General features: G+C 43.2%; 1 protein-coding gene across 4 annotated transcripts in view; it reads right to left on the bottom strand.

The window, feature by feature from the left end:
* Positions 1–433: 433 nt before the first annotated feature.
* The window catches only part of ACTRT2 (actin related protein T2), a 30,653-nt gene continuing 15,077 nt past the window's right edge, over positions 434–16,009 (bottom strand). For 3 of the 4 annotated variants that reach the window (XM_063943338.1, XM_063943339.1, XM_063943340.1), the window contains exons 2-3: positions 4,030–4,146; positions 434–1,886 (exon numbers count right to left, since the gene is read on the bottom strand). In XM_063943338.1, coding sequence (XP_063799408.1) covers positions 519–1,664 — 1,146 coding nt within the window. In that variant the 5' untranslated portion in view covers positions 1,665–1,886; positions 4,030–4,146 and the 3' untranslated portion in view covers positions 434–518. Of the gene's footprint in view, positions 1,887–2,090; positions 2,135–4,029; positions 4,147–16,009 lie in introns of all 4 variants that reach the window. The other variant, XM_063943341.1, reaches the window with a different exon arrangement.

The following is a 16,009-nucleotide window of genomic DNA, read 5'->3' as shown; positions in this document are numbered from 1 at the left end:
TTGGCGGGTGACACCCAGGCACGGACCCCAATCCCCGCACCCCTGTAGTGATGCCACTGGGCCAACATTCCCCCATTTTCTGAAACACTGACCGAACTGCGAGTCTTCTTTTAGAATGAGATCTGCACATGCGTAGGTCTACATCTGAGCTGATCTCACGCCAATGGAGATGTATCGGTTTACGTACATCTCTGAATTAGGTCCTGTGTCATAGTAAATATGCCTGAAAAACATCTGCAAACCGGCAGTATGACAAAATCGTTGTTTCAGTAAATTTACCTCTGGGGGCTTGAAAGTGGAACAAGCAGGTTCCTCCAACAGCACAAATATATGACTTGTTTCACTTTTTTTACTTTGCCATTCATATGAAAATATGTAATTTCATTGCTAAGATTTAACGAAGTGAAGCTGCTGAAGAAACATAAAGTCCGTAAATTGTTATGCTGTGGTTTTTTTTTTTTTTATTCAGCTTCACATTTATCCTAATACATAACATGGCAAAACAGGATTACATGTTTTTAACTATAACTTCTGTGTACTGCCAATGGGCCAAATTCTTTGTAATCAGCTGAAGTGACCCACATATCCCTAAAAGATTTTAAGCTTGTCAGGACAGAGGCTCCGATCCAGACAGAAAATAGCCTCTGGTTTGGGGCTATTATGTTTACCTGAACCCCGCCAGGAGTCAGTGCTTTCATCTCCTTGCAAATCCTATCTTCCATTCCCAAGAAGAGTGTGGAACCACCGGACAATATAATGTTGCTATAAAGAGCCCCCCGAACATCTCGGTCACACTTCTGAATACTATTAAAAATCATTTTGTGCAATCCGGGTGCCTCTACACCAATGTTACATGGTGAAAATAGGATCTCCGGTGCGCGAAACCGTTGATTGCCAACGACGATGACATTGCCATCTGGAAGGCTATAGTTATTCAAAACATATTTGGGGTCTTTGTTCATTTCCTCACATAGGTCCAAAGCCACATAGCAAAGCTCTTCCTTTATTTCTTTGGCGATCTCTTTCTCTGAGCTGCTAACGAGGGATGTTCCTGACTCCAGTAGAAGCCTTGTGAAATATTTTGTAATGTCTCGACCGGCAACATCAAGGCGTTTCCCAGCATGTGCCATAAAAAAGCCTTCAAAAATGGGAAAGGTGTGGGTGACGCCATCTCCGCACTCCACAACTAAGCCTGTCATGCGGCCATTAGCGTAGAGAGGCAAGGTGGGCTGCAATGCTATGTGCATGGCTGGGACTCTGAAAGTCTCGAACATTACTTCAGCTGTCCTCTCGCGTTGTGAAATTGGATTTAATGGAGCTTCTGTTAACATAACTGGTCTTTCGCTGGGTTCAATCTGAAGCTCACAATTGTAAACGTGCTTCCAGATTTTTTCCATGTCTGGCCAAGATGTCACTATGCCATGCTCCATTGGGTGCTTAAATGATAGGATCCCTCTTAAGGCCTGAGCTTCATGTCCTATATAGAACGGTTTCTTCTTGGCTCCTATCAAAGTGAGACTGTTCCTACAACGGCCAACCACTGAGGGGATTAATGATCTTGGGGTGGTGTCACCAGATATTCCAGCTTTACATAGTCCAGATCCGCTGTCAAAAATCACAGCCGGCTTGTCTAAACTCTGGCCATTATACATTGTAGCTGGCATTGAAAGTTGCTGTTAGAGTTCACTGGCCTAGCAAAGAGAACTTATTGACCAACAAGCTGTTGTTTATGATGCCATGAAATAGATTGTTCTCCTGGCTGTAGCTGCAGATGTATCCAATACCTAGCGCTTGAACTATAAGTAGGCACTTGGCTATAGGTTACACAATAGGTGTTGCCAATGTTGAACTGGAGTTTGCCCAGGAAATTCAACTAAATAGGCCCACTGTAGAGTGAAAAAGAATATATGCTATTAATCAAACATACATTTTAAAGTCTAAGGGGCATATTTATTAATTGGGTTTTAAATTCGGTAATTATAATGTCTTGTTGTTTATGCCTAAATTTATTACAATACAAATGCCCGTACAGGGGTTCAGCCACGCTATTGCATATGCGCAGACAGCATTTTATGCATGAGTAGGCTTACCATAACATCACTTTAAACCAGGAGGCTCTTGGATTACACAGGTTCTGTAAATAGAGAGAAACAATTGAAACTTCAATAGGCGCTGATTAGGATTACATGCAACACAAATATAGATTAGGATTTGCACCCCCTAACATAATTTTATTATAGAAAAAAACCTTCCTTATGTAATAAATCAGCTCATTGAACATCTGGACGATGAATCAGAAATTTCTTTTAATCCTGTTTGATTTTGAAGTTCTTCATCTGTTCGATTCTCAAGAGGATACCCAAAAATGGAAGGAGTAAAAAATATAGTGCAGTACTGTATATACACCAATTGATGAATTTACTGACCCCAAAAGTGAAGGAATAAGTAATACTGTAGTGCAAATACGTTTTTTGAAAACAGATAAAATGTATTTAATAAATCACACTCACAAAAATAAAACATATAAAGGCATATCTACCACACAGTGGGTTTTCCAAAAATTGTGGAAAGAAATAAACGCTCCTCAAGGATGGAAAAAGACGCTGGATCAGGTCCGGACAAATCCACGTGCTAGAGTATTTCATCCCTCCACAATTCCGGGTCTACACACAGTATATGTTTTATTTTTGTGAGTGTGATTTATGAAATACATTTTATCTGTTTTCAAAAAACGTATTTGCACTATTACTTGTTCCTTCACTTTTGGGGTCACTGAAAACGAGTGCTTCGCACTAATCATCCCTATAGAATAAGGACATCCAGCGTCTGAAGTGGAGGACGTCTGTAATTACTCACAGTTAAGTGAGATACGTGCCTATTTATTCCTATTGATTGTGAGTGCAAACGCTCAGTAAATTCATCAATTGGTGTATATACAGTACTGCACTATATTTTTTCCTCCTTCCATTTTGGGGTATCATCTTGAGAATCGAACAGATGAACAACTTCAAAATCAAACAGGATTAAAAGAAATTTCTGATTCATTGTCCAGATCTTCAATGAACTGATTTATTACGTAAGGAAGGTTTTTTTTCTATAAAAATTATGTTAGGGGGTGCAAATCCTCATCTATATTTCTGTTGCATGTAATCCTAATCAGCGCCTATTGAAGTTTCAATTGTTTGTCTCTATGGTTCTGAAGTTGGGGTGTAACTTCTTATAGACTTCTTGGCTGTTGGTGTGGGGTGTGATACGCCTATTCATTGACCATCCACTATTCACTTTACACAGGTTCTGTGGCTGATTACAACCAGGTGAAATGCAGGTTTGAAGTCAGCCAGCCACATAGCCTGTGTAATGCATTAGTGTTCCAGTTTAAAGAGATAGTATGGTAAGCCTATGCATGAGTGAGCAGCCATTGCTGGGGAGGGATTCTATTGATCCCTCTCCTGGTAAATTTTGCGATGTGTAGCCCAAAGTCTACAACGGCTAACACCATCTGAAGATGACGTTAGCTACAGGGTCCAAGGTCCAGAATGCTACAAGGGGACTGGTTTTGTAATAAAAAAGGGGGGACCAATATCTGCTGTGGTCCCCTGTAGATACAGTTAAGTAAAACTTTATATGTGCAGGTGCCAGGTACCCCACAAAAATTCCCATTTTAGGTGATATCCAGCAAATATGTTTTGATAAATAGGCCCCTGAGTATAGAGATAGGACTTAATATTGATCTTGTATCTGAGAGGTATATTTACTAAAGCTTCTTAAACAAACAAGTGACATTGCTAATAGCAACCAGTCAGATTTTATAATTTTCTAGAATGTAATAGAGAAATTATAGCTAATATCTAATTGGTTGCAATGGGCAACACCCCAATATTCCATTATTACAAGCTTTACGAAATCTTCCTTTGGAGAATTAGGATTGAAATAGATGTAAACGCTTGGAGAACAAGATTGGGTAGAAAAAAACAACAACTTTATAAACATGCCGAATGTTTGAACATACTATAGAAGGCCTTTTTATACCTTAACTTTTCAGCACAGCGTGATGTCTCCCCACACAACTGTGTCAATGATCTGATGAGGAGCCAGTTTGTATTGTTCCCACACACTTCCAGCAACATCACAATCAGATGGTGACAACTGAAAACAAAAAGGTGCACATACTCCGTTATACACATCTCAAAAATACCATTCAGGAAAACAGTCTGATTAAACTCTATGCAGAACATATTTAAAAGTTCAAGGAAACGCCTGCACTGAATGGACATCAATTTCTACATACAGTAACAAAGGGGGTGTCTTAGCAGTGTCGAACTGGGGCATGAAGGACTCACCGGTGAATGTAGGTGTAGGGGCCCATGCTTAAGGGTTTGTCCAGGATCCGGGTGGGGTGTGGTCAGCCACCACAGAGGCTAGCCATTCAAAAAGTGTATGGTCTGGGCCCCTTGATAAATATATACAGGTTGAGTATCCCATATCCAAATATTCCGAAATACGGAATATTCCGAAATACGGAGTTTTTTGAGTGAGAGTGAGATAGTGAAACCTTTGTTTTTTGATGGCTCAATGTACACAAACTTTGTTTAATACACAAAGTTATTAAAAATATTGTATTAAATGACCTTCAGACTGTGTATATAAGGTGTATATGAAACATAAATGAATTGTGTGAATGTACACACACTTTGCTTAATGCACAAAGTTATAAAAAATATTGGCTAAAATGACCTTCAGGCTGTGTGTATAAGGTGTATATGTAACATAAATGCATTTTGTGCTTAGATTTAGGTCCCATCACCATGATATCTCATTATGGTATGCAATTATTCCAAAATACGGAAAAATCCCATATCCAAAATACCTCTGGTCCAAGCATTTTGGATAAGGGATACTCAACCTGTACTGTATATAATTATATAGTAAACACTGCTAGTGCATGCATGGAAATGTACAAGATTAATAACAGCATTGGACTGTAGAGCATACACCATAGTCCTGTGCAGTATAATGTATAATGTAAGTGCACTAGGATAGAGTCTGGAACCTGATCCCTAGAGGTGGAGGTGGGGCTAACCAGGGGTTTCCCCCTGTTCCCCGGTGGGCCAGTCTGACCCTGTGTCTTAGTAACTAAGTAGTATGGTAATAAAATCTGTCCAGCTACATTAGGGCTGTTGTCCTGATTTTATATTTATAAATCATGTTTAAGTGACATTGGGCCTAATTCAAGGTTGATTGCAAAATAATATTTTCTCCTAATGGCCAAAACTGTGTGCACTGCAGGAGGGGCAGATATAACATTTGCAGAGAGAGTTAGATTTGGGTGGGTTATATTGTTTCTGTGCAGGGTAAATACTGGCAGCTTTATTTTTACTCTGCTATTTAGATTTTAGTTTGAACACACTCCACCCAAATCTAACTCTCTCTGCACATGTTATATCTGTCCCACCTGCACTGCACATGGTTTTGGCCATTAGAGGATAATTTTATTTTGAAATCAACCTTGAATTAGGCCCATTGTACAGATTTTAACACAGACAAAGTTTGCTGACAAAAGAATCTGTTTAGTGCACTTAAGTGGTTACAAAAATTCTGACTCTATAATGCAGTAGTGTGTTGTTTGGTGGCTCCTAAATATATATTTTTTACATTATGATTGTGTGGAATATTGTGGAGGAAGCCTCAGTAGACTTGCCTTAGTAAGCTAACATATTACATCCTGTAGAAAGTATGACCTAGGTATTACTGGTCTAACACAGTAATAATGTAAATAACCTCATCTTGTGATTCAGCCCTAAAATTTCCTTGAAAGGAAGTAATTAGTGAGAAGTTCCTATGGTTTCAGTGTCATAATAATGTAGTTGTATCCCCTTAACATACATTTTCTTTGTCAGTGTAACATCTGACACTGATGATACTCACTGTCCAAACCTCAAATATGTTTGCGGTGATTTGCAATGTTTTTTATTCTGGGAAATGTACAAAATTTCTGACACTGTTTTGGATTATGCAAAGAAGAATTTGGGCAACTGGTTTGTGTACCAAATAATGTGTGTCAAAATCCAGTAGTGAGCAGTGGTAATTTTGTCGGCAAAATGTTGACTAAAAAAAATTGTTTTATTTCAGGGCTAAAATTAGACCAAAATGAAAACTGAGATCCACAGACTTAATCTTGACTAAAACAAAGCAAGAAAGTGACTAAAACTAAAACTACATTTAAAATCTTTGTCACAATTAACACAGGAAATAGGATTTAACATTTTGAAAGAACAATTATGTATTCTAGATATTTGCAGAAAATAAATGTAACCTGCTTTGAAGGAAATATGATTGTGTATTGCACTTGTTTGTTCTAAGAAACTTAAGGCATTCATTTGTATATGATATATTGGAGTGCTAAGGTAAGTCAGACTCAGTATGTAATACTTTCTCAGACTACTGAGCCAAGATTACATAAACACATAGTTAAAGGTAAGCAAATTTCTCAAGGGAATTTTAGAGAAATGTTCTTCAGCAAATCAAGTAAAATATCATTAAACTGTTTGCAAAAGTTATGACTAAAACAAAAATAGACTAAAATGAAAACTGAGATCAACTGATTAAATCTTGACTAAAACAAAGAAAAACATAAACATAAAGAGACTATGGATGGTATCCTATTAGCAGTGGTAATTTATCGCTGCAAATAGGTAGCCGGGGACTATCCAATAAACCCCGCTAGCTGGCACTTACCAGGGATTATGCTTTGGGTGTATCAGGCACGCAAAGTATAATCTGCTATAAGCAGCTCTCTGAGCCACAATACCACATGGGACAGATAACTTATCCCAGATCCCATGTGTTATCGCACAGTAGCAGGTCCTTTTTCTGAAGATAGTAACCATCGACTAATAACCATCGACTGGTTTTATTAGCCAAAAATTGATTGCAGCTACAGTATTTGGATGCCCCCCTAAAATGTGACTTTATTTTAAACCAACTACAATTTTAAGTAAGCGAGTAAGACTAAAACTAAATTTAAAATCCTTATGAAAATGATGACTAATAGGGCGGGATGTACTAAAAGGAAAATGTGTCCCAAACCCAGAAAACGGGACTGTGATGAACAGAAATATCACTCCAATTGGGTTGAATTAACGGTATGTAATTTGTTTATAATACACAATAAAGCATCACAAGATAGTATTAGTAAAAAACATTATTTTTAGTTTAAAACAGAACAGTCTTTGTGCAGATACAGTAGGTGTGTTGAGCCCTTTTCTGGTTAAAACTAGAATGGAGTCTCTGTATGCATTGAATATGTTGAAAACTCCACCTTAAAATTGGTAAATAAACAAAAATATTTTACAATATACTACAGCTGCAAAAAATACTATTGCTTACTAAAAAATAACATAATTCAAAACACTATTTTATGATAAATGACAAAAACTTTTAAACAAGATTTCCTAATATGTACACACTGATAGATATACTGTATCTGCAGATCAATGGATCTTCAAATATATCTATAGGCGGATCGGGCAGTGTGTTGTGCATACACACTGCCCGAACTGGACGGGCATATACATTCCCCCACCTAGTTGAGCTGTCCATCACCAGCGGCCTCTGCAACATGCCGACCGCCCGTACACATACAACGATGCACCAATATATCTATTGATACATTGGTCATCGTGTGCGCAGCAGGGCCGACGCGATATGTATGAAGAATTACGGCGTTCACAGACCTATTGTTGGTACAACCTGGCCGACGGGCCAGCGATATATCAGTCGTTCAATAGAACGGCCGATATATATTGGTCAGTGTGTACCCAACTTAACAATGATTTCTTTGTTATAAATCATACTCTACTCTCTCGAAAGTTGCGGGAGACTCCTGAATTTTTGGGTAGTCCCCCACACCCACGGAATATAGGCAAATCTCCTGCATTTTACCAGCTTCCAAATTGCGTCCCTTGGCGAAGGGGGCAAGGCTAACTGATGCAAATTGCAGCATTTAGAACTGTGCTCTCCCGGCAGACCCACGAATCGTGTCAGTTTTCTCGAGTTGAGGGTGAGGCCTAATGATGTGAGAGGAGACAGAAAATGTAGGCAAGTATGTTATAAATGGGAGGGGGTTACCATCCCAATGGTCAGGATCCTGGTGCAGGAGATACCGGCGCTGGAATCCCAACACATAGTGGAATACTGACGTTGGAATCTCGATAGGGTACAGAATATCAATGCTGGAATCCCAACCGTCGCGATCCCAATAGTCAACACAGCGGACCGGGTAAGTACTATGCTGGTGATGGGGTGTTCAGGTTAAGTCAACCCCCGAGGAATTTAGGATTAGGGTGCGGGGCAGAGGGTTAGGTTTAGGGTGTGGGGAGGTGGGGTTAGGGTTTGGTACCACCTGGGAAAGGAAGGGGTTAAGGTTAGGCTGCTGGGGTGAGACAGGTTTAGGGTGTGGGGAGAGTAGGTTAGGTTTAGGCACCACCCAAGTTGGGGGTTATGGTTAGGCAACTAAAAGGGAGTGTTAGGGTAGGGTAGGGGGAGGGTTAGATTTATTAACACCCCATGCCGGGATTTTGACTGTCGAGATGTTGCCGTTGGCCTTCTGATCGTTGTAATCCCGTCAGCCAGCATTTCATTCCCAACCTGTTATAAATATGTCAAGGCCCAACCATCGATAGGGAAGTAGAAAGAAAATAGAAATGTAACTAATCGCACAGCATTTCATCCAGGCTCCTGACGGTGGAACATAAAGGGCCTGATTTTGAGTTGGACACAGCGACGATGTTTGTTGTCTGCATATGCGCCGGAGTTTTACCATGCATGATTTTGTTTGTACAGTTTTGCGGTACAAGGTTAGTCGCATGGTAGCAGAAATGCCTGGGGCGTCCCTGGGTCAGATACTGGGAGGTAACAGGGGGGTGGCTAAACAGACAGACAGAGATCTTGCATCATATGTGAGTATCACAGACATGTAGCTGATAGTAGTTGTGTCCATAGATGCAGAATCGTTCATATAGGCGGCCATACACAGACAGGTAATCTGCCATAAGACTGGTGGAAGTTTTGATGGTGCGAACAGTGGTACAAGCGATGGTGGCATCTGGATACACACCAAGCGGTATTACACCGTGTATGGACAGTGTCCGTCTAAGTCCTCAGCGCAAGGCATCAAGTTCCAGAGAGACAGAGCCGCAAAGCTAAAATCTCAAGCCTCAAATGAAGGGGAATTTCTAGGTAGTGCCAATAATCCTTCATCATCAAAATTAAGTAGGTAAATTGGGGTTAAAGGAATCAGAAGCTGCTTCATGTACCGTGGACAGAAAGGAATCATGGCAGTCTCCGTGCAGGTCCCCTCCACTCTAGCCAGCAGCGCAGATCAGTAGACCAAACCATGGGTCTAATTCAGATCCTAAGAGATCTGAGTCGAATGACGCATGTGCTGTACAGGTCCTGCGTCCCTGTACGCACTATGCTGCAGATGTCAGAGTGACAGTCTGCAGCCATTTGGGAGCAGTGGCAACCTCTATTTCCTGAAACAGAGATGTGTCACTGCAGATTTGGGGGCAGTGCTGAGGCCAAGAGCTCCGTTGGAAGATGGAGATTTCCTGGCCTATCGGTCAGAGCTTGCGTGACCCACAGCTGATGATGTTGCAGTTGATCCTATGCTGCATCATAGGACACTGCACTGGATCACTAATGCAAGCAGGAGGCATCTACTTACACCATTCGCCTCCTGCTGCATTACCATACTAGTGCATCACTGTTGTTTCCAAGGAAGTAGCAGTGATGCCACCTCCAACCACAGCTGAACTAGGCCCCATGTTCCCCATGATATCCCCCTGATGTTTAAATGTCAAGCCACAACCCAGGACAACATCAAGATTCCACACCAAGATTTCCAACTCAGCACCCCAAAGCGTACATCCAGTTAGCATAGCTGCAGTCTTGTTCTTTGAATATAAAAGCAAATGACGGCTCTTTCTGCACATATGCAAGCTGTGCGGAGAAGGGATGGGGGGTTGGGAGGGTGGACAGAATGGAGCCCACAGGCTGCTTTAGCTTACACTATGGCGTTGCCTATCAGCAGGCCCGGCCCAAACTTAATTTTTTTGGTGCCCCTTGATGGGATAAACTTTATAAAGGGACTGTGCGTGCAACAAAAAAAGGGGTGTGGTCTGACAAGTCAGGGGTGTGGCCACACAATAGTAGCCCCAATTCAAATTACGCCACACAGTAGCACAATCTTATTCACAATACAGGTTGAGTATCCCATATCCAAATATTCCGAAATACGGAATATTCCGAAATACGGACTTTTTTGAGTGAGAGTGAGATAGTGAAACCTTTGTTTTTTGATGGCTCAGTGTACACAAACTTTGTTTAATACACAAAGTAATTAAAAATATTGTATTAAATGACCTTCAGGCTGTGTGTATAAGGTGTATATGAAACATAAATGAATTGTGTGAATGTAGACACACTTTGTTTAATGCACAAAGTTATAAAAAATATTGGCTAAAATGATATTGGCTGTGTGTATAAGGTGTATATGTAACATAAATTCATTCTGTGCTTAGATTTAGGTCCCATCACCATGATATCTCATTATGGTATGCAATTATTCCAAATTATGGAAAAATCCGATATCCAAAATACCTCTGGTCCCAAGCATTTTGGATAAGGGATACTCAACCTGTATACCACATGTAGTGCTCCTGATCCATGTATTATGACATACAGTATTAGTGTTCCTTATTCACATTCCAACATATAGCAGTGCCCCTTACGCACGTTACGACACACAGTAGTGCCCCTATACATAATGCCCACAGTAGTAGGGCCCGTACACCTAAAGCCCATGTAGTAATGCTCCTTACACACAATGCCCACAGTAGTAGTGCCACTTATACACATAATGCATACAGTAGTAATGCTCCTTACACATAATGCACACAAAAGTGCCCCTTATACACATAATGCCCACAGTAGTAGTGCTGCTTATACATAATGCCCACATGTTAGGGTCTCCTGCCCTGTGCTGCCACGTCGTCATGGCAACCGGGAGACAAGTGCTAGTGGAATAACCTGAGCGCAGCTTATACTCCGGTTCGGGTCTTTTGCTGTGCAGTGGTTATAGGCTCTGTGCACGGCAGGGGATCCGGTGCTGGTTTTTGTGCTCACAGTCTGTGAGGTCTGAGTGGGGCGTGGACAGCACCTGCTTTATAAGGCCTCTTTTCAGGGTAAGCAGATGCTGCTGAATCTTTGTTGGTTAGTCAGTTCATGAAAGTTAGCCAGTACTGTGTAGCTTTGTATTTGTTTGTTGCTTACTGCAAATAGGCCTGGGGATTTGGTATTACACTCTGCCAATCCAGACCTAGCAGTAAGACTGGAGTCAGTCGTTTAGCTTGCTGGGGTTCTGTTACTACTCTGTGAACTTAGCAAGTTTGCGGCTGTATTCTAAGACTTGCCTGTCTAATCCTGTCTCACTGTGCTAGGTGTCAGGGGTCAGTTTAGTGGCAGTAAGCTAAAACCTGTGCACTGCAAGTGAGAATTAGGATTGTGGAGATTCTCCTTGTGTCTATCATTCCATCTCTGACCAAGGAGTTTACTGCCACACCCGTTGGTAACCCTTTAGGGTTTTGCTGTTGCCCTTAGCAACAGCATTTCGGGTTCTCTACGTATTAAAACACAACATCTTGCTTTTCCATCTGAGCAGTTCTAATACAAGGGAGATACCCAGTTCCTTAGCCTCTGGGCTTCTCTGTTCACTTTGTGTGTATTTTGTTACCCTATCACCTTCTGTGTACGTTATGTCATATCCCCCAGTTTGTCTGTGAGTCCATCTGTTTTGCATAACAGTTCAAACACCAGTACATTCCTGCAGACACTGGAGTGCATAACAGTTCTGACACCAGTACTTTCCTGCAGGCACTGGTGTGCATAACATATTCAGCAGCCTAATACTCCTGTTGAAATTTTGTGGGAATATGGAGCATACCCCTCAAAATACGTTGCAACAGGTGGTCGATCAGGTGCAGGTCCTGACTCGACAATTTAATGATTTGTCCATTAAAATGCACACCTCCCAGGCTGCTGGCGGAGCTCCCGCAGCAGCAGCACCTGCAGGGGTTAAGGAGCCGAAAGTAAATCTCCCGGATCGTTTTTCTGGAGATCGCTCGCAGTTCTTTTGTTTCAAGGAGAGCTGCAAGCTATACTTCCGGCTTAGGCCTCAGTCTTCTGGGTCGGAGATTCAGCGGGTGGGCATAGTGATTTCCTTGCTACAAGGAGACCCACAGGTCTGGGCATATGGGTTGCAGCCTGACTGTCCGTCGCTTAAAAGTGTTGATGCTTTTTTTACGGCACTGGGCATGTTGTATGATGACCCTGACAAGACGGCCTCAGCCGAGGCTCAGATTTCGATCCTTAAGCAAGGGCGAAGGCCAGTTGAGGTTTACTGTACGGAGTTTCGGAGGTTGGCCCATGATACCCAGTGGAATGACCCAGCCCTGAGACACCAGTACCGAAGAGGTCTTTCTAACCAGATAAAGGACCAACTGGTACAATATCCCTTGCCTGATAGCTTGGATCAGCTCATGCAGTTATCCATCCGGGTGGATAGACGGCTGAGAGAGCGTAGGCTTGAAAGGGAGACTGAGATTTCCTTCCTTCCCAAGGGAACCTCAGACTCTGAGGAATTTTCTGAGGAGCCTATGCAGATTGGGGCTACCCGCCTCTCCTCGCGTGAGAAGACGCGGAGGAGACAGCAGGGGTTGTGTTTGTACTGTGGGAATAAAGGTCATGTGGTAGTATCATGCCCAGAAAAGCCGGAAAACTTCAGGGCCTGAGGGTGATGGGAAATATCCTGTCAGGCCAGAAGTCAGAATTTCCCAAGAAGACTTTTATCATTCCGGTGACCTTGAAGATCCTCGGTCAAACTGTCAAGACTGAGGCCTTTGTGGACAGTGGGGCCGACGGGGTTTTTATGGACCGCCAATTCGCCCTGAAACACTCTGTTCCCTTAGTACCCTTGGCATCGGAAATTGAGATTTGTGGGTTAAACGGGGAACCATTATCCCAAGGTAAAATTACCTCTTGCACTAGCCAGATTTCTTTGTTTATTGGAGCCACACACTCTGAAAAATTGTCCTTTTATGTGACTGTCTGTACTTTTGCCCCATTGGTGTTGGGGTTACCCTGGTTAAGGGCCCACAATCCTCAATTTGACTGGGTCTCTGGGGAGATTCTTAGTTGGGGTACTGATTGTTTCAGGAGTTGCTTGAGCCTTCCAGTCAGGCTCTCGCAGCTAAGTTTGCCAGGATTGCCAGGGTGTTATGCAGATTTTGCGGACGTGTTCTCCAAAAAAGTTGCAGAGGTACTACCTCCCCATCGCCCCTATGACTGTGCCATTGATTTGTTGCCAAATGCTAAGCTTCCCAAGAGCAGGTTGTACTCCCTGTCACGTCCTGAGACTCAGGCTATGGCAGAGTACATTCAGGAGAACTTGGCTAAGGGATTTATCAGACCTTCACAGTCTCCAGTTGGGTCGGGGTTCTTCTTCGTGGGTAAAAAGGACGGTTCGTTGCGACCCTGCATCGACTTCAGGGAATTGAACCGTATCACGATTAAAAACTCATACCCACTGCCTCTCATTTCGGTCTTGTTTGACCAGCTTCGTACTGCCACCATTTTTTCTAAGATTGACCTACGCGGTGCGTACAATCTAATCCGAATAAGAGAGGGGGATGAATGGAAGACTGCCTTTAATACCCACTCAGGGCATTATGAATATTTGGATAGATTCTTAGTTGTATACTTAGATGACATCCTAATCTTCTCCCATTCCCTGGAGGAACATCAGAAGCATGTACGCTTAGTCCTCCAGAAACTCAGAGACCACCGGCTTGGGGCGAAGCTGGAGAAGTGCGAATTTGAAGTTCAGCAAATCGCATTTCTAGGATATATTATCTCCCCAGAAGGTTTCCAAATGGAGGGTTCCAAGGTACAGGCAGTCCTGGATTGGGTGCAGCCCACTAGTTTGAAGGCGCTTCAGCGTTTCCTGGGCTTTGCAAATTTTTATAGACGATTTATCGCTGGATTTTCGTCTATAGTGGCGCCCTTGGTGGCACTCACTAAGAAAGGGGCGGATGTTGCTCACTGGTCTTGTGAGGCTAAAGCGGCTTTTGCCCGTCTCAAAAGGGCATTTGTTTCGGCCAAGGTGCTGCGACACCCAGATCCAGAGCGTCCTTTTGTGGTGGAGGTGGATGCCTCTGAGATGGGTATTGGGGCAGTGCTTTCTCAGATGGGAGTGTCTGATAATCGCCTTCATCCCTGTGCTTACTTTTCCCGTAAATTTTCGCCTGCCGAAATGAATTATGACGTGGGTAACCGGGAATTGTTGGCTATTAAGGATGCACTCGAGGAGTGGAGACACTGGCTTGAGGGGGCTAAGTTTGTGGTCTCAATTCTCACTGACCATAAGAATCTGGCATATTTAGAGTCAGCGAAGCGTCTCAATGCCAGGCAGGCACGATGGGCTTTGTTTTTTGCTCGCTTTAATTTTTTGATAACATATCGCCCTGGGTCAAAAAACATCAAGGCTGATGCGCTCTCGCGGAGTTTTGCTCCAATCCAGGAGACCACCGAGGAGCCGTTGCCCATTGTTTCCCCATCATGTATTAAAGTGGGCATTACCCAGGACCTCTTATCATTAGTCCTTAGAGCACAGGAGCAGGCTCCTCCAGACCTTCCGGTAGGTCTTTTGTTTGTGCCTCCTAGGTTAAGACAGCGAGTGTTCCTGGAATTCCATGCCAAGAAGTCGGCAGGTCACCCGGGTATTGCCAGAACTCGGGAGTTGCTATCTAGGGCGGTGTGGTGGCCCTCGGTGGCTAAGGATGTGGATCAGTGGGTTCGGGCATGTGACATCTGTGCCCGAAATAAGACTCCTAGAGGGGTTCCTGTTGGCCCATTACATCCACTCTCTATCCCATCTAAGCCATGGACCCACATTTCAATGGATTTTGTGGTGGACTTGCCCAAATCCTCGGGGATGACAGCCATCTGGGTTGTCGTTGACAGGTTTTCGAAGATGGCGCACTTCGTTCCACTGGTTGGGCTGCCATCAGCCAGACGCCTGTCTGAATTATTTATGCTGCATGTTGTGCGTCTCCACGGGTTGCCACTTGATGTGGTCTCTGACCGCGGATCCCAGTTTGTGGCCAAATTCTGGAGGGCATTTTGTTCCGATCTCCAGATTTCTGTCAGCTTGTCGTCAGGCTACCATCCGCAGTCTAATGGGCAGACTGAAAGGGTGAACCAGTCCTTGGAGCAGTTCCTCAGGTGTTATGTCTCCAAGTGTCAGACTGACTGGGTTGCTCATCTGTCCATGGCGGAGTTTGCCTATAACAACGCGGCTCACTCTGCTACAGGGATCTCTCCCTTCCTTTGTGTGTATGGGCATCATCCTAAGGCCAATTCTTTTGACCCCCTGGACTCCACGCCTGGTGGTTCCTCTGTGGTTTCGGTCCTTAGAGGTATTTGGCGGAAAGTGAAGAAAGCCCTTGTGTCTGTGTCATTAGTGACCAAAAGGATTTTTGATAAGCGGAAAAGACCCTGCAGCTTCAAATTAGGAGACTTCGTCTGGTTGTCTACCAAGAATTTGAAGTTGAGACAGCCATCTCATAAGTTAGGGCCCCGGTTCATCGGCCCTTATAAGATCACCAGGGTTATCAATCCGGTGGCATTTCAGTTAGATCTGCCCCGTTCTTTGGGTATCAATAAAACATTTCATTGTTCCCTTTTAAAACGGGCGATTAGTAATCCTTCTTCCAGTGGAAGACCTTCCCCTCTTCTGATACGTGGCCAGAGGGAGTTTGTTGTTGAAAGGATTCTTGACTCCAAGGTGGTTCGGGGTCGGCTGTCATTTTTGGTGCACTGGAAGGGGTATGGCCCGGAGGAGCGGTCGTGGGTGCGCAGTTGTGATCTTCATGCCCCCAGACTGATACGCTCT

This window comes from Pseudophryne corroboree, chromosome 10 (genome assembly GCF_028390025.1).
Source record: "Pseudophryne corroboree isolate aPseCor3 chromosome 10, aPseCor3.hap2, whole genome shotgun sequence".
Taxonomy (NCBI): domain Eukaryota; kingdom Metazoa; phylum Chordata; class Amphibia; order Anura; family Myobatrachidae; genus Pseudophryne; species Pseudophryne corroboree.
This window is presented reverse-complemented; position numbering and strand designations above follow the sequence as displayed.